This window comes from Dromiciops gliroides, chromosome 4 (assembly GCF_019393635.1).
Source record: "Dromiciops gliroides isolate mDroGli1 chromosome 4, mDroGli1.pri, whole genome shotgun sequence".
NCBI lineage: Eukaryota > Metazoa > Chordata > Mammalia > Microbiotheria > Microbiotheriidae > Dromiciops > Dromiciops gliroides.
The window spans coordinates 486,027,695-486,047,009 of NC_057864.1; the positions used below are offsets into that span (position 1 = coordinate 486,027,695).

A 19,315-nucleotide genomic window follows, 5' to 3' on the forward strand; every position below is an offset into this window, starting at 1 on the left:
CAAGGAGCTTACCATCTAAAGGGAGGAGACTGCGTAGAAAAGGGAGCTGGTGGAGAGGAAGCTTTTTCAGGCCTATTTGTTTGTTGTCCCCCAGTTTTTGCTGATCTTCCGCAAGGCGGCCTCGGGGGAGCTGGAGGAGGACAGTGGCTTGATGTCCCTGGCCAAGCTCTCAGAGATCGATGTGGCCATCGAAGGAGTGAAAGGGGCCAAGAATTTCTTCGAAGCTAAGGTATGTGGGGACCCTTGTTGACCCACCCTCACACCTCGCCCGCTCTAAGGGACTTCCCAGCCTGTGTCCCCGAACCTCTTTGCTAGTCCAGGAAGAAGAAGCCAGCTGCTGTTCACCTTGCATCCTACAGTGACCAAGGCCATGGCAGCTGTCCAGCTAGTTAGTTGACCTGCATGTAATTCATTCCTTATTCTTATTTTTATGGGTATTTTTTATTTGTTCATCACCTTCATTTCTACCCTTCCCTACTCTGAGAGCTGTTATAGAATTAAAAAATAGAGAGGAAAAAGGTAGTCCAGCCAAACTGATCAACACATGTCTGAGGTTCCACTGCCCTACTTCACCTCTTTAAAGAGGGACAGAAGGTGGCATTTTCTCAGTTTCCATCTGGGACTAATCAGTCAAAAGCATTTATTAAATTCCAAGCCCTGCATGAACCACCAGAGAGCCAAAGACAAATGGAGGTCCTGCCCTCAGGGGGCTCACATTCTACTGGGGATAGATGGAATAATAGACATGGATTAAGGGGCCCCACTATGTGCTAAGCACAGTATGGCAGATAGTCAATAACTGAGAAAAGCATCAGAGTTAGACATGTCTGTTTTGCCAATAAATCATCTGTCACAGTTTTCAAATGTATCACATAAGGGTTTGTCAACTGCCAGAAAAGGAAGCAGTCAAGGAATGGATACAATTTACCAGAGAGAATAAATAGTTTTATAGAAACAATTTATTTGCAAAGATGTTGGCAAAGCACTAGATGACATTTCTCTACCTTTATACTCCCCATATGCTGTCTCTGCTCTGGACAAAATGGGCTGCTGGATGGCCTTGCTCCATAAGATTCCATCTCCTGCCTCCACACCTTTGTCCAGGAAGAGTCAGCACAGCTTCATCAGTAACATGTCCAGCTACAGTTGGTCATTTCTTCTTTGACAGGGTTACTAAACTGAGAGATCAGGGGAATGCTGTAGGTCTAATTCTCAAACATTCCATCAAAACATCCGACAAGCCTTCTCTCCCTCACTTGACCTCTATTTTCCTCAGTTTCCTCAAGTGGTAAAATAGGGGTGATAATAGCCCCTGGAGGGTTGTTGTGAGTTCTAAATGAGATTTGTAAAAAGCTCTTAGCCCAGTGCCTGGCACATGGCGGGTTCTGTTAATTGCTTAGTCCCTTCCCCCTTTTCTGGGGTGGGGGGTGAAGCCCAGATGTGCTCCAATCCAACTGCTGCAGCACCGTACAATGAGGGGATTAGACCAGACCCTCCTTCTCTGAAGTCCCTTTCTGCTGGGGGTGGGTCAACTCTATACCTTCTCCAAGTCTGCTTCTACCTCTGGCTCTGTGACCAGGAGAAAGCAATCTTTCCGAGCCTCAGTTTCCCAATCTGTGGTTAATTACAGTCCTACAGCTGCTTGGCCTTGTAAATTTGGCTGGAGGAAAGCCCTTGGCCAACCCCCAACTATAATGTGAATGACAGTTGTTATTTTTCCTTATGCCTGGAATTTGCCTCTGACTAGAAGTCCCAAGCCCCTGGCTCCAGTCTCAGTTTCTATTCATATTTAAATCCTTTGAAGGCCGAAGCCTGGAAGGCAGAGGAGGTGGTTGGTTCTGGGGACTAGTGTGACTCTGGAGGTTAACTACTAGGAAAGGATCAGGAAAGAAATCAGCTGCCCCCCCACCCCCCAGGTCAATTCTTAGCCCTGCTACTTCTTAACTGTCTGACTTTGGGCCAGTCTCCTCCCCTGTGAGCCCTGGTTTCCTGGTCTCTAAAAGTTGTTCATTTATTCAACAAACTAAGTGCTGCCCACTGTATGCAGCCCTCTGGTAGATACTTGGAGATAACAAGTCAGGAAAAGATAGGACCATTCCTGGCTACCGCCCAGCAGGATACAGTGCAAACACTGATGGTGAATATTGCCTGATTTAGGTCTTCCAGGCCCAAAGTAGGAATTCTGGGATCTGCAGCTACCTCCATTGTGGGAGGTGAGGAGAGAGAAGAGGCCAATCCATTCTGAAGCTGAGATATGTAGTGCACTGAAAACCAGACCACCTCCTGCACGGTTAGGACTAGCCCACCCCACCCCCCAGCAGGAAGATGGGAGTGCTGAGGAAGGCCTGCCCTGGTCCTGGGGGTGGGGGAGGGGAGAGAAAGGCTTAAAAGCAGAGGGGATGGGGAACAGATTCAAAAGTTTGCCCAAGTCACTTGGATACAGTCACAAAGTCCAATCCACCCCTCCCTAAACACTTCAAGTAGTCATCAGCCTGCGAGACCTCCAGTGAAGGGGTCGCGCACTTCCTCCCTATGAAGCCCACATTGCTTGGGGATGGCTAATTATTAGGAAAATTTTCCCTGATGTTCTTGCCAAATCTGCCTTTTTGCAACACCTCGCGGCCACTAGGTGGCGCAAGAGACAGAAAGTTAGATTTGCTGTCTTCAGTGACTTGAGTTCCAATGCTACCTCACATGCTAGCAGTGTGATCCTGGACATGTCACTTAAACTCCTAGCCTCATTTTCCTCCTCTGTTCTATGAGGATAATAAGAGCACCTGCCCCTAGGGTTGTTGTGAGGACAAACGAGGTCATGCTTGTAAAGGGCTTTGGAAACCTTAAAAAAGCTAAATATCATTCCTAGAAGTGTAAGGTTAGAGCCGGGAGGTGGCAAGAGACAGGGATAGAGCAAAAGAGTGAAAGGAGGACCCTCGTGACTCCCAGGCCCCTGACTAGAGGTCCCAAGATGTCCAAGCTCCTGCAGGTTCTCCAGAGAGTCCTGAGGAACAGGGCCTGCAGCTTTGCCCTCTGGATACTGGTGCCCCGGCCCCAAGCCCCAGCCTGCTGACCCTAGTTCCAGCTCTGTGCACTGTTCTCAAATAGAGTCCTAGGGGAGAGGCGAGGGGAAGCTCAGGGACAGGAAGGCATCCCAGGAAGGGAGATGGTCCCAGATCTTGGCAAAAGCATGAGCCAAGCACTGGGGCCTCCGATGGTGTAATTAGGCCTGGCCATCAAGGCTCAGCTCACCTAGTGAGTGTCACCTGGTGAATAGAATTAGTCAGAGGTCTTGGCTCTATGACTTCCTACCCTTGTGATCCTGTCTGTGCCTCAGTTTCTTCACCTGTAAAATGCAGACTTGTCCCCCATGGCCTCTAAGATCCATTCCAGCTTTAAATCTGACCCTACGAGTCTATGAACCAGTCCTGCCTCCGAGTTTCCCCATTGAATGTAAGCTCCTTGAAGGCAGAGATCCTTCCATTTCTCTATCCCCAGGGCCATGATCCTGTGAGTTAAATCAAGTGTCCCAATGACTTGGGGGAGGGAAGGGGCTGAGATGGCTTTCTTTAATAATCATCCCTATCTTCCTGTCTCCTGTGGGCCCAGATAGCAAAGAACTGGGCATAGAGAATTCCAGGCAGGCACAATGCACCCAAACGTCCCTTTCCTGCCCTGGTAGGGATCCTCGGTCATGGTGATAGGTGCGGCATGCTGAGCTAAGCTGGAGTGGCTGCTCCTTCCTGCTTTCTCATGGGCTCTGTTGGTCTTGTCTTTTCAGGTACATGCCCTGTCCGTGACCAGCAAATTTGAAGCTGAGATCAGAGCAGAGCAGATGGCCAGAAAACAGGAGGAGGAGGACAGGAAACACCGCAGGGCTCTCTTCAGAGAGCGCCAAGCAGCCTTCTCTCAGTAACCCCTGCCGGGCCAAGTGTGCCCAAGAGCGGCCAGAGACTTGCCTTGACGTCCACCCACTGTGCCTTATAAGTTGGCCTGGGAGGAATGCGCCCAGCGCCTTGTCCCCCAAGGAGGACCCATTTCTTTGAATGTTCGGTGATGATGACCTTTCTTCTTAAATTTCCTGTGCTTTGGGCCCAAGGGGTAACTGGTAACCCTAAGACCCAGGGAGATGCTTAGGGAAGGTAAAAGTTGGATAGAAGATTCATTTTGCAAAAAGAGGGGAAATCGTCCCTTTCCTCCAGCCATTGAAAGTTTCCAGGACTTTGCCATTTTCTTGGTGCCTTTTACTTTCCCTCTGTTCCCTTCCTTTTAGCCAAGCCTTTCAAAGAGGAAATAATGTCTGGTCATTTGGCCAAAGAAAGGTACAACTCTTTACTTACCCTGTTCCCATGTTCAAGCCGATTGCCTTCTCACCAGAGGTAAACGCTGTTGGCTTTGTCTTAGATTCTTCCCTCCTTCCCATCAACTCCCAAAGGCGCAAGGTTGTTCAGCCATCCTCCCTCGCCCAGCCTTTGAGCAGAGGGAGGGCTCCAAGAGGCATGGAGTGGCCCCCCAAAAGCTCATGGTATTGGGAGCGGCCCTTCTAAAAGCCCCTCTCATATTCTGCCACTCCACTCATACAGGTGATTTTATGGAAAGAAGCTCCATTGTAGGGACTCCCCTTTGCCTCTGCATGGTAATATGTTGTCAGATCGCCAATTTGGATTGGAGGATTCATGCAGGGTGCCTGAATCTAGCCAGAACACCTGATCATGGTTCTGGAATGCCTAATGTACAGACACGGGCCCACCCTCCATGGCAGGTGCCCATTCCAAGACCTCTGCCCCAAGGCTTCTGTGAATGTGTGAGACTTCACTATTGCTTCTTATTTTCTTCTCCTTTCTAACTTTCCATGGGGGAGCAACCCTTTTTCACCCTCAATATAGTTTTTTTTTTCCTTTTGACCTTTAAAAGAACAAAACCAAACGATCATGCTGTTAAAACTGGGCATGGAAGAATAATGAAAAGAAAGTCATTTTTAATAGACTGAAGGACAAGAGTACTTGAAGCTCTTTTTATCAATACAAAATATATCAACTTGATATTTATTAAGGTATGGGGGGGTTATATCTCTTTTGTAGCTGTTCTTTTCCCAAGAAATTGGTGTTTTTCAGCCTTCTTAGTTTTCTTTGCTGAATGAACTATGCAAATAAAACGTGTTATCTCTCACTGGCTTGCTTCTTCTCGTTGAATGGCTGGGAAAACTGAAGATCAGAAGTATGGGTCTGAGGGTTGCTTGGGTTTACTCACTTGGATACCAACTGCCTGGTAAACTGCCCACGTGCACCCAGAACCAAGACTGGCTGGGGAGCACTAGTTAGCTTCTTCCCATCTCCTATATGTAAGAGCACTAATAGATTTAAAGCCAGAAGGAATAACTCCCCCATTTTTTACAGATGAACAAAAGCCCTGAGGAGGGGAAGGGACTTGTCCAAAGTCATGCAGATAGTAACAACAATAATAACTGCTAGCATTTGCGTAGCACTTGATGCTTTGGAAGATGCTTTAAAAATGCCTCTTTTGGGGGCAGCTAGGTGGCGCAGTGGATAAAGCACCAGCCCTGGATTCAGGAGTACCTGAGTTCAAATGTGACCTCAGACACTTGACACTCACTAGCTGTGTGACCCTGGGCAAGTCACTTAACCCCCAATGCCCTGCAAAAAAAAAGCCTCTTTTATCCTCACAACCACCATGGTGGGTAGGTGTAGTCATTAGCCCCATTTTACAGGTGATGAAACTGAGGCAGACAGAGGTTGTGACATAGGCTGGATCTGAGCTCAGATCTTACTGATGACACAGCCAGTATACTAGCCATTTTCACCCCCAGCTTTAGTGTGGGCCCAACATTCATTCGTTCATTAAGCATTTATTAGGCACCTACTTTAGCCAGGTCCTAGAATTCAGAGATAAAAACCCTCCAGGGCCTTGTGTTTGATGGAGGGGAAATGCTTGGGTACAGATTTGAACCTGTATCTTCCTGACTCCAGGCCCAGCAGTCTGTCCTACTGCTGGCGGGGCATCAGGGACCATCTGGTCAAATCACTTCATTTTAAAGCTGAGGAAACTGAGGCTCAAGGAAGTTAAGTGATTTGCCCATAGTCACACAAGTGACATGTCCAGAGCAGGATTTGAACCCAGAGCCAGTGTTCTCTCCATTGTACTAAAGTCGCTCCTCTAATTTCGGGTCATCATTGGCTTCCCATCGGTGATCAGGGCAGTTCTGGCTGGGTGTACACTGGGCTTAGGAAGGGCTCATCAGAGTAGCCAAAGCATTTCCACCATCTACAGTATTGACCAGGGTTTTTGTCCTGAATACAAGACAAAGCGAAAAGAAATGAAAATCCACCCAACCTCTGTTCCTGGCTTCCACGTCCCTCTTATTTCTAATGCCTCCTATCTAGGATTATCTCCAGCTTATTTTCTATATGCCTTGTTTGTAGGTGGTTCTTGGCTTGCTTCCTCCCCCAATTAGACTGTAAGCTCTTTGAGGGCAGGGCCAGTGTTTTTGTATCCCCAGCTCTTAGCACTGTGCTTGTTTCTTGACTTGGGTAGGTGGGAACCTGTGTGTGTAGAATGTTATATACACTGTCAAAGATGCTTACTGTGTCATGGAAAGATTCACTGAATGGAGAGTTGGAGGTGTATTTGGAAAAGTCTGATGTAAAAACACAAGGCATCAATAAAACAATTGTCAAGATAAAAACATCAGAAAGCCGTTTGTGTTCTTGGCTGTGATGTGGGTCCAGTGCCATCTCATCTGTAAAATGACATGTTGCATCAGCAACTCTGTAAAATCCCTGATAATCGAATAATCTCTGAAAGGTGCAAAGGGAAGCCTCCCAGTGGGCTTTCAGACCCACCCGGCGGCTGGGCTTGCTTGGTGCATAGGAGGCCAGTGATGGCTGGGAAGGGGGGCGGGGTTAGGAGTCACACAAAAGGAGGCTGTTCTTCTGTTTGTCCGGAAACTCACCAAGGACTCGAGGGAAGAATCTTTGCTGTCTCTAGGATCTGATAAACTCTGAACCCGTGGCTTCTTTCAAAGCACAACTCGGCTGCTACTTCCCACCCAAGACTTTTTCTGGTGCTCTGGCTTATCAGCCAAGTCCCTCATGTTTGCTGTAGACTTTATATGCACTTGAAGGAAGTAAATACATTGTCGTATCCCTAAAATAGAATATAAGCTCCTTGAACACAGAATCTGTCATGTTTTAGTCCTTGTATTGCTAGTGCCTGGCAGGTAGTGGTCACATAGTCAGCTACAGAGCTGCACAGTGCACAGTGCTGGGCCTGGAGTCAGGAAGACGTGTTAAAAGTCTAGTCCCAGACATTTACTATCTCTATGATCCTGGACAAGTCACTTAACCCCTTTCTTCTCTTTCTCTAACCTGAGAAGGTCAAATGAGAGAATATTGTAAAGCCCATCAAAGCAATTTATATTCATATGTAGCTGTGTGACCCTGGGCAAGTCACTTAACCCTCATTGCCCTGCAAAAAAAAAAACCCAAAACATATATTCATATGAAAAAATGCTCTAAATGATTACTGATTAGAGAAACTAATACAACCTTATCAGATTGGCTAAAATGATAGAAGAGAGAAGTGACAAATGTTGGCGAGGATGTTGAAAAATTGGGATTTTAATTCATTGTTGGTGGATCTGTGAGCTGATCCAACCATTTTGGAGAGAAATGTGGAATTATGCCCAAGGAGTGATTAAATTGCCTATACCCTTTGACCCAGCAATACCACTCTTAGGATTGTTTCCCAAAATGATTAGGGAAAAAGGAAAAGAACATACACGGTCTAAAATATAGCAGTTCTTTTTGAAGTGGTGAAGAACTGGAAATCACAAGGATGTGCATCAATCCAGGAATGGCTGAATAAATTACAGTATTTGTTCATGATGAAATATCACTCTGCTATAAGAAATGAAGACCTCCACAGAATAATGGAGTGAAATGAGCAGAACCAAGAGAATATTCTATTTTACCCAACTTTACCACAAAGATCCTTTGAAGGAAGAAACTGAATACAGAAAAAACTGACATACCCACACACAATTAATTACATATTTATGTCTAATGATTGCCATCTTGAAGTGGGGGGGGGTGGCGGAGATTTGCAATCTTGGGGCAATCCTTTTTCTATCCCACTTTGTTATGGAAATGCTCGTTTTATTTATTAAATTCAGAATAAAATAAATTTATAAAATATTCGTAAAGCACTTGGTACCATGCCAAGTACATCGTAGGTGCTACATAAATGCTTCTGGCATCTCCAGTGTCTACCAAGGATGCAGGGACTGGCACATGGAAAGTCCTTGTTTAATTTTACACTGTGGGAAAAGCATGGGCTTTGAACCCAGAGAACCTTGGGCACCTCTCTGGGTCTCAGTCTCCTCCTCATAAATAAAGAGGCTTGAACTACATGGCCCCTAAGATACCTTCCAGCCCTGCGGCTTTAACCCTGTAAAGGGCAAGGCCTTAAAAATTAGGGTTAGGGTTAGTGGAAAATAACTCACTTTAAAGTTTATACCTGGAGGTGGGGGAATGAATGGGAAGGAGGAACAATTGTGGGAGAAGGGAGGTCGGAGGAATGACCCAAGATAAGGTCATTAACTTTCCATTAGTCACCAAGGTTCAAGTGTCAACCTCCATTAGGGGGAGGAGAGGAGGGGAGCCTCCAGGGCCCCAAGCATATCTCGAAGCACTTTGCTCATACACTACCCCCCCAGACCTCCACCCCCAGCACTTCTTGTTACACTTGCTATTTTGGCATTTTAAATCATGTGTTAAAATTGCTTTTACTATTTTTATAGAGCCAAGGCTCCTCTGTGGACCAGACAGCCTCTCCCCCCAAATTTTGAAAGGCTGTCTATAGTCAGCTCCTTTATATTGCAAATTGTTATGAAATCTCATGCCAGGAAGGTAATGTTTCCAAACTCCCAGTTTTGAGTTATTGGCTACAAATAGCTGTTGGTCTTCTCAGGATCCCTTCCCATCCTGGATTCTGGGAGACAAAAATAGGACTTTTCACAGATAAAAATAAACCCCATATTTTTAGCTTGGAAAGCACCAACACTCCTATTTCAGCTATTTCATCCAAAGATGGCTCATGTTTTGTTAATGTCATCGAAAATCTGAAATGGGGGAAGATAAAGCTAGTTTATATGCATTGATTAGGAGGCTGCGTGGCACGGTGGGAAAAGCACTGTATTTGGAGCGAGAGGATCTACGCGGGTTTATATTCCAGCTCTGCTCTTTCCTCCTTGTGTGACTTTGGACCAATCCTGCAATCTCTCTGGGCCTCTTTTCTCATCTCTAAAGTGGGGGATGGAGGGCATCGCCTCGGAGGTTCGTTCCGGTTTGAAATCTCTAACCTCAGAGATCAATGAGGTCTGAAGCCATTAACACGGGGGCAGGTCTCAGTTGCAGTTTTTTGGTTTATAGCCAGCATTTCTCGACTGCTTTAGGGTTGGCGAAGCACTTTCCAAATATTAGCTCATCTGATCCTCGCAACCCTGAGGAGTAGGCACTATTGTTATCCTCATTCTACAGATGAGGAAATGAAGGCAGACAGAGGCCAAGTGACTTGCCTAGGGTCACACAACCAGTAAGTGTCTGAGATCAAATTTGACCTTGTTTTCCTGCCTCCAGGTTCAGTGCTCTGTGCACTATGGCGCCACCTGGCGGCCTTTTAAGATCCTTAACCTTTTTGGTGTCATGGACCCTTTGGTGTGGACTGGTTCGCAGAATAATGTTTTCAAATGCATAAAATAAAATACAGAGGGCTACGAAGGAATTATACTGAATTATTAGACTGGTTTGTATTTAATTAGGCTGAATTATACAATTCTGCTGAAATGCAGTTATCAGAACATTAAAAAAAACCAAGAGCCAGGACCCCAGGTGAAGAACTTGAGTGCCTCTATTAATGGCGGCACATTCCTGTGGGAGACTTCATCCCTAGGGGAGGAAATCACACAGAAGCCGAGATGTATGGTTGGAAGAGGTTTTAAAGGTCATCTTGTCCAACTGCACCAATGAGCGAATCCTGTACACGCACAATACTTCAAATAACTGACTCCCCAGGGTCGGCTTGAATACTTCCAATGACCAAGAACTCACCATCTAACAAAATGGCCTATTCCAATTTTGAACAATGCTAACAATCAAAAAACTCTTTACTAAGACAAAATCTGCCCCTCTGAGATACATGAAGCAAGTTGAATCTTTTCTCCATGTGGTGAAGCCTTTGGAATCAGAGTAGGGCAACCAGCCCTGGAGTCAGAAGGGCCTCAGTTCAAATCCTGCCTCAGCCACTTACTAGTGGTGTGACCCTAGGTAAGTCACTTAACCCCAACTGCCCCTCCCTCCACAAAAGAGAAAAAGAACAAAAAGAAATCATGAATATTGACCTGAAAGGGCTCTTTGAGGACACCTTTGAGGGAGACTCCTTGAACTTACAAATGAAGTAAGGGAGGGCCAGAGAAGGAGAGAGATTCACTCAATTACATATAATTTTGAAGACAGGGGCTGCTTCATTTTTGTCTGTAGTTTTGTACAATTCCTGACAATGCCTGGCACAGATAACCACTGAAAAAAATTTTTTTTTTTTTGGTGAGGCAATTGGGGTTAAGTGACTTGCCCAGGGTCACACAACTAGTAAGTGTCAAGTGTCTGAGGCCGGATTTGAACTAAGGTACTCCTGACTCCAGGGCTGGTGCTCTATCCACTGCGCCACCTAGCTGCCCCCAAAAAAATGTTTTTTGAGAGACTGATTGGCTGAGGCCCCACAGGTGTTAAGTGGGCTGAATTCTCTGACTCCAGATCTAGCCTTTCCCACTTTAGCATAAGTGAGGCTTGGATTTAGAATCTGTTTTTTCTCTTAATATCAGAGACTTGTTAAAAAGCTCCTTCTCCCCAGTGGAAAGATGAGGCAGCAGTGATGGAGCCATTTGCCTCCTCCAGACTACAGGCATAAGATGTAAAGTATTCCAGGGGAAAACAGTTTTGTGCCTCTGAACCACAGACTCTTTTTTTTTTTTTTAAATATGGAATGCTTCACAAATTTGCGTGTCATCCTTGCGCAGGGGCCATGCTAATCTTCTCTGTTTCGTTCCAATTTTAGTATACGTGCTGCCGAAGCGAGCACTGAACCAGACTCTTTTTTTTTTTTTTTTTTAGTGAGGCAATTGGGGTTAAGTGACTCGCCCAGGGTCACACAGCTAGTAAGTGTTAAGTGTCTGAGGCCGGATTTGAACTCAGGTACTCCTGACTCCAAGGCCAGTGCTCTATCCACTGCGCCATCTAGCTGCCCCTGAACCACAGACTCTTTTTTTTTTTTTTTAGTGAGGCAATTGGGGTTAAGTGACTCGCCCAGGGTCACACAGCTAGTAAGTGTTAAGTGTCTGAGGCCGGATTTGAACTCAGGTACTCCTGACTCCAAGGCCAGTGCTCTATCCACTGCGCCATCTAGCTGCCCCTGAACCACAGACTCTTTTTTTTTTTTTTTTAGTGAGGCAATTGGGGTTAAGTGACTCGCCCAGGGTCACACAGCTAGTAAGTGTTAAGTGTCTGAGGCCGGATTTGAACTCAGGTACTCCTGACTCCAAGGCCAGTGCTCTATCCACTGCGCCATCTAGCTGCCCCTGAACCACAGACTCTTTTTTTTTTTTTTTAGTGAGGCAATTGGGGTTAAGTGACTCGCCCAGGGTCACACAGCTAGTAAGTGTTAAGTGTCTGAGGCCGGATTTGAACTCAGGTACTCCTGACTCCAAGGCCAGTGCTCTATCCACTGCGCCATCTAGCTGCCCCTGAACCACAGACTCTTTTTTTTTTTTTTGCGCGGGGCAATGGGGGTTAAGTGACTTGCCCAGGGTCACACAGCTAGTAAGTGTTAAGTGTCTGAGGCTGGATTTGAACTCAGGTACTCCTGAATCCAGGGCCAGTACTTTAACCACTGTGCCATCTAGCTGCCCCTGAACCACAGACTCTTAACCTGGACTTGGAGGGTTGGTTGGCTCTTTAAATATTTTGACCAGTACATTTCAATGTAATAGGTTTCCTTTGCATTCCCCTGTCTTTTATTCTATGTATTAAACAATGTGAATCTGAGAAGGGGTACCTCCACTTCTCTAGGCTGACTGCCAAAGAGGTCCAGGACCCAAATAAGGTGAAATAAGTACAAGCCTCTGTAGCAGAACTAGGGTAATGAGCAAGAAATAGATAAGGAAGGAGAGGATCCTGATAAAGGCTGGTTGACAAGCAATCCCTTCCCCATCCCCATCGGTGGCAGGCAGCCAAGGAATCTTTCCATTTAACCCTTCCTGTCCCCTGGCAAAGACAAAACCCACTCTGTTTAAAGCAGTTCCTGTCATTGAGTCCTGTACAGAGGAAAGATCCAATAAGGCCTAATAGTATGTTAGTCTGTGGCTGGCTTTTAAAAAAATTAAGACCCTATTTTGTTTCACGGCCAAAAAATAAAAATAAAAAAAAGTTAAAAGTTAAAGCAGGGGGCAGCTAGGTGGCGCAGTGGATAGAGCACCGGCCCTGGAGTCAGGAGGACCTGAGTTCAAATCCGGCCTCAGACACTTAACACTTACTAGCTGTGTGACCCTGGGCGAGTCACTTAACCCCAATTGCCTCACTAAAAAAAAAAAAAAAAAGTTAAAGCAGATCATTTGGTTGATGTAGTGTTTGAAAGAGCAGAAGACCTGGGTTCAAATCATACTTCTTTTACTCTGTGACCCTGGGCAAGTGACTGTCCCTCACTGAGCCTCCACTTACTCATTTAGAAAACGAAGCAGTTGAGTTCCATGACCTACATGATCCCACTCTCAGCACATGCTCTAGAGCCATTCTCTCAGCCCCCAGGCAGGGGGGTCCCCAGAGGGCAGCTCTTTCATTCCCCTTCAGGAGGATACCAGTAGCCCTGAGGGATGGAAGCCCCCATTAGTGGGCTTCCTCCAATGTTTATCCACTCGTATCAATTAGGCATCAGTGCCTAACTAATTACCTTTTAGAAAGGGGTCTTTACTAAGGGAGAATAAACATATTCAATTCATTCAGTTCAACAAGTATTAATAAGTACCTACTATTCGCCAGGCACTCTATCTACTAAGGATGGGTAATACAAAGGCAGAAAGGAAACAGCCTGCCTATCAAGAGACCCAAGATGGTTTTTATTTTGTAGTAATTTATGTTCATGGGGGGACTAGTCACATACACACACAAAGGTAACAATACAATGAAATATACATACACAGAGTTTCATTAAGAACCGAATAATTACTTTAGAGCACCTGGCATTTTCCTCTTTTATGAATTGCTGATGCTTTTGAGAATATCAGGAAGACAGTCATCCATGAGGACCATGGTGGCAGTACTACAAGATGGCAGGAAGCGGAGAGTTGGCAGAGTGGATAGGGAGTCAGCCTCAGAGGAAGGAAGATCCGGCCTCAGAGGAAGGAAGATCCGGCCTCAAGTCTTACCTCTGACACACTTAATTCCTTCTCAGAGGATTGACAAAAGGTTTCCATCACTAAGCTGCCAGACTCAAATTTTCAATTCCAAACTGGCTTGCTGGGTTTCTATAACCTCTCCTTCCCCAGGGCATGACCAAGTCTTTCAATGATTTAACCAGATTTTCTGTTAAATCAAATTGAAATGCCTTTGATTGATTGATTCAAGATGTCCTTCACAATCTGATTGATTCAATTGGGATGTATTCTCACCTGACAAAAAGTATAAGAGCTAAGTATATATGTGATTCACTGATTGATTAGCTTACTTAATTGCCCATCCTTGCAATATGAGGTATTGAGAGCCTTCCATGTGAACTATTCTGTGAATGTCTGACATTTGTACAGGGCCATTAAATACTTTCTGGGTATTGTCTCATTTGATCCTCAGACACCCCATGCTCTAAGTGCTGTTATTATCTGTATTTTCCAAATGAAGTTCATAGGCCCATGGATTTAGAGCTGCAAAGTCCAAGCCTCTCATTTACATATGAGGAAACTGAGGCACAGAGAAGTGACTTACTTGGGATCACCCAGCTGACAAGTTTCATAGCTCATACATCATAGCTTCTAAGTTTGGCAAAGCACTTTACGTATGTTATCTCATCTAAGCTTCTCACACCAACCCTATGAGGGAGGAGCTGGGTTTGTTTTTTTTTCCTTTTTAGCCAGACCTGTGATTTTACAGATATGGGGAACTCCCAGTGAGAAAACTTCTATCAATGTAGATCAAGAATTCATTTGCAACTTGTAACCTTTGGTGAGGCAGCTAGGTGGCACAGTGGATAGAGCACTGGCCCTGGAGTCAGGAGGGCCTGAGTTCAAGTTTCACCTCTGACACTCACTAGCTGTATGACCCTGGGCAAGGCTTCAAACATCTGGGGCCATCTCTGGTTGTTCTGATCTATATTTTGCCACTGGACTCAGATGGTTCTGGAGGAGAGAGTGAGGCTGTTGACCTTGCACAGCCCTGACTCACTTAAATCCAAGTCAGTGCAAGTCATGACATCACCCTGACATCATGATCCTCTTTGGGAACAAAGAACAAACAACCAATAAGTGTCAGAGGCAAGGCTCCAGCCCAGGTCTTCTTGACTTGAAGGCTGGTTCTCTATCGACTACACCCAGCTTCTTCCTTCTGCTGTCTTGGAGCACTGTCACCATGCTACTCATGGATGTCTGCCAGACAGCCTCTGTAGCATCAGCAATTCAGGGAAGCAAAGAAAATGGCAGGTTCCCATTGGGCCCTGTTTTAAAATGATTATCCAGTTCTTAATAAAACATCCTCATTCAGTGAGTTTGTGGATCTGTGTACATATGGCCTAGAACATAAGCTACTAGAAAATAAAGACCATCTTCTACCTCTTTATACCCAGACTGTTTCCCTTCTGTCTTTGTATTGCCCATCCCAGTGGGTGCCTGGCACGTAGTAGGTACTCATCACATGCCTGTTGAAAGGGATAGAATGAGGCCTGGCACAAAGTAGAAAGTTAATCAATGCATTGGAAAGAAAGTGACTGGGCCAGAAATTGGACCTGTGATATCACTGATCTGCCAAGGAAAGTCCTCCCCTCCCAGCGATATATAACCCTACAGAGCTTTCTGAGGCATTGAGGGGTGAAGGTATTTATCTGGGGTCAGGAGGGGAGATGCTGCCCTCATGTACTGCAAGGCTGCCAAGCGGGAGGAGCTCTAGGCTTCTTGTGCTGGCTCCAGAGAACCGAATCCAGGCCCAACCATGGGGAGGGGGTGCAGAAACACAGATGTAAGGTTGATGTGTGTCAGGGAACAGCCATCCCAAAGGGGCTGCCTGTGGGGAGGGCAGTGGAGAGTGGCAGATTCTCCGTCCCCAGCCTGGATAGGACAGGAGAGAGTGACTTGGAGACTTGGAGAGAGGGGGAGAGAGAGAGAGAGAGAGAGAGAGAGAGAGAGAGAGAGAGAGAGAATGTGTGTGTGTGTGTGTGTGTGTGTGTGTGTGTTTGTGTGTGTGTGTGATGCTGGGGTTGGATCCAATTGATTTTAGACTCATTGGTGCACATTCTCATCTGCCCCAATGCCCACCTCGTGACACCAGTGTAGGGGCCATTCGAGGCACCTGTTGCACTGGATTACAAGCTTTCCTGTCCTGTTTATCACGAGGGCCTGGCTCAGCCTCGGAGCTGAGGAGGGTTCATGGAATCAGCTGAATGAGAGAGGTAATGATGAAGGCAGCTGGAGTTCTAGGGACAGGGATGGGAATGAAATCAACAATATCTGTCTATAGAAAGGAGATTGAGGCCTACAGTTACTGACCAAGGCCCAGCCTGGGGTGGTGAATGGGAATGATAGCTGGAGGGCTTGAGCTCAAATCTCAGCTCTCCTTCTTCTTACTCTGAGCAGATTTCCCTCTCTGGGCCTCAGTTTCTTCTTCTGTAAGACCCCTCAGGCCCCTTCCAGTGCTAACATTTGAGGCATGTGTAGGTTTGTTTTATAAACTGAATTAAGGGAAGAAGTGGTTGGGGCTGGGATCTAAGCTGGACTAAGGGAGAAGGGATAGTGGGAGGGAGGGGCCTGGCCAAGCAGAGAAGGGTGACTCCGGGTCACAGAAGGAGCAGGTGAATGGACGACATACTTTTCCGGGCCTCACTCTCTGCCTTCCTTGAGCTGACAGTGGAGCTGAAGGAGAGATGAGAATGGACACAGTAACTGTCCCAGAAGTTAGGAAATTATCAAGACCAGAGGAGAGAGATCAGATTGAAGGGCCTAAGAGATTCAAGGAGAGGATGGGGCCATTTCTACTGACCTAACAGGCCAACTAGCATTTATGAAGCACCTACTATGAGCCCGAACCTGTGCTAAATGCTTGAGGCTCAAAGAAAAACAAAAGTAGCCCCTGCCCCCAAGGAGCTCAAAGACCAATGGGGGAGAGAACATGCAAAGAACTCCATAATAACAAGACCAAGATGGGACAAATTGGGGTGAATCAACAGAGGGAATTAAGGGGGAAAGAGAAAGGCTTCTTGTAACGGGCTCTAAAGCTTCTCTTTCACCTTGCTGCAGACACTTAGCTAGACAGTATCTGAGCTCAGCTCCTCAGATTCTCAGCCATGTTCTCTCAGCCCCTGGCTGACTCCCTTAGTTCCAAACTCCACAGTAAGCCCATGACAGGTGGTAGTGAATCACAGCAGCAATATGTCACAGCAGAATGGGAGAAGCAGATGAAAGTCGACGATGGTGGCAACCTGGTTGTCAAGTGAAGGTCTTGGGCACCTGTAGACCTCAGAGGCAAGGAAGGAAGAACTGTGAGAGGTCAGGCAGCTTCCCTTAGCTAAGGTCAGGCTGACAATTCCAGAGAGAAGCCTGTTGTGATCCCAGAATGGATCAGACTTGAGAAGTACCTAAGAATCAGCCAAACTTAGGTCAGGCTTATGGACTGGGTGTAAGAAGGGAGGCCAGTATGGTCCAGGGGGGAAAGAGAGCAAAGGTGGGATTGCCCGTGGGTATACTTGAGTTTTCCCCCAAGATGTCTCTGTCACTTTAAGGTTATAGAAGACAGCTGGGGTAGAGGGCAGCCTATCTGCCTCCGAATCCTGCTTAGGCTGAAGTGAGCCAGCATATTTAAAGAGAACAGGCACAGGGAGTGCTGCTGTTATATTTTGGGGAGATGCCCCAAAACTCTCGAAGGTTATTTGAGGGCAAAGATAGAGCAAGGGAGGAGCCTGGTGAGGTTATGACTAAAGAGTCCAACAAGATTTGTCCTTGGCCGGATGCTAAACAAGGACCAGAGATTTTGTTGTTGGCAGCTATGCCTAATAAAGTAAGTAATTTAAACCAAAGGCTCAATCAAGGGGGCGGATCAATTAGATCCTTTGGCTTCACCTGTTTTTTTTGTTATTGCTCTGATGTTAATATGCACATGAGCCAAGAACATTCTATGGGGCTGAATCTAAATAGCTATCTTGCATTTCTATTGCTTAAATTCAGGGGTATGTCGAAGGGACTCACACTACAATTAGAGACTTGACAGAGCTTAAAAGGAATTTTCTAACCCCAAGTCATATAGTTGGCTGGTGCTAGGAGGACCAGAGGGAAGGTCAGAAGAACAAACATGTTTCTGGTGGGTGTCTGTTTGGGTTGCTGTCATGCTCCAAGCAGACACCCAACAGAAACCCTAAATAGTCTAAGTTAATTTCTTTAAGTATCGAATGATTTGGTTTCCAAGGGACTCTCAAAAGCCTTCTCCAGCACCGTAATTCAAAAGTGTCAGTTCTGGGGCAGCTAGATGGTGCAGTGGATAAAGCACCAGCCCTCGATTCAGGAGTACCTGAGTTCAAGTCCGGCCTCAGACACTTAACACTTACAAGTCACTTAACCCCAATTGCCTCACACACACAAAAAAAGTGTTGGTTCTGTGGCAGCCATACATTGCTAGTGTAAAAAGCATAGCTTTGGCTATATGGACCTTTGTCAGCAAGGTGATGTCTCTGCTTTTTAGTCCGCTGTCCAGATTTGCCATAGTTTTCCTGCCAAGGAGCAGGCACCTTTTAATTTCATGGCTGCAGTCACCATCTGCAATGATCTTTGAGCCTAAGAATATAAAATCCGACACTTCTTCCATTTCTTCTCCCTCTATTTGCCAAGAAGTGATGGGACCAGTTGGCAAGATCTTAGTTTTTTTATGTTAACGTTCAAACCAGCTTTTATACTCTCTCTTTCACTTCATCAAGAGGCTTCTTGATTCCTTTTCACTTTTCAGCCATCAAAGTGGTACCATCTGCATAGCTGAGATTGTTAATATTCTTCTGGCAACCTTAACTCCAGCTTCTGATCCATCTAGCCTGGCATGATGTACTCTGCATACAAGTGAAATAAACAAGGTGACAATATATAGCCTTGTCATGCTACTTTTCCAATCTTAAACCAATCATTTGTTCCATGCTCAGTTCTACCTGTTGCTTCTTAGACAAGTAAGATGATTGGTACTCCCATCTCTTTGAAGACTTGCTACCTTTTATTGTGATCCACACAGTCAAAGGCTTTAGTTTAGTCGAAGCAAAAGTAGATGTTTTTTTTTTTTTTCTGGAGCTCCCCTACTTTCTCCATAATCCAGTGAATATGAGCAATTTGGTCTCTAGTTCCTCTGCCTCTTCAAAAACCAGTCTGCTCTTCTGGTAATTCTCAATTCACATATTTCTGAAGCCTAGCTTGCAGAATCATAAACATAACCTTGCTGGTGTATGAAATGAGTGTAATTTTAAAAATAATTTGACCATTCCTTGGCATTGCCCTTCTTTAGAATTGGGATCTGAAACCAAAAAGACAAAACAAAATACACCACGGGGCAGCTAGATGGCACAGTGGATAGAGCACTGGCCCTGGATTCAGGAGGACCCGAGTTCAAATTTGGCCTCAGATACTTAACACTTACTAGTTGTGTGACCCTGGGCAAGTCACTTAACCCCAATTGCCTCACCAAAAAAACCTCAAAAAAACCAAAACAAAATAGAATTGGGATCTGAAATGATCTTTTCCAATCCAGTAGCTACTGCTGTGTTTTCTGAATTTGCTGGCATTATCATCTTTTGGTTTTTAAATAGCTCAGCTGGAATTCCATCATCTCCACTAGCCTTATTGTTAGCAATGCTTCCTAAGGCCCACTTGACTTCATTCTCCAGGATGTCTGACTCTATAGAGATCAGCAACCAAAGCATCCTGGTTATCAGTGATATTAAGATCTTTCCTGCATGGTTCTTTTGTGTATTCTTTCCACCTCTTTTTTTTTTTTAATTGAGGCAATCGGGGTTAAGTGACTTGCCCAGG

At 45.7% G+C, this 19,315-nt stretch overlaps 1 protein-coding gene and 1 non-coding gene across 2 annotated transcripts in view; one reads left to right on the forward strand and one right to left on the reverse strand.

The window, feature by feature from the left end:
• Positions 1 to 6,679, forward strand: part of EFHD1 (EF-hand domain family member D1) — a 48,210-nt gene extending 41,531 nt beyond the window's left edge. Inside the window, exons 3-4 of the mRNA XM_043999416.1 lie at positions 95 to 229; positions 3,776 to 6,679. Of these exons, the coding sequence (XP_043855351.1) occupies positions 95 to 229; positions 3,776 to 3,910 (270 nt within the window). The 3' untranslated portion in view covers positions 3,911 to 6,679. The remainder of the gene's footprint in view (positions 1 to 94; positions 230 to 3,775) is intronic.
• Positions 6,680 to 11,041: 4,362 nt separating this feature from the next.
• On the reverse strand, positions 11,042 to 11,148 carry LOC122726881. Its single transcript, XR_006352874.1, has one exon. It is a non-coding gene; the product is annotated as a U6 spliceosomal RNA (small nuclear RNA).
• Positions 11,149 to 19,315: the final 8,167 nt, after the last annotated feature.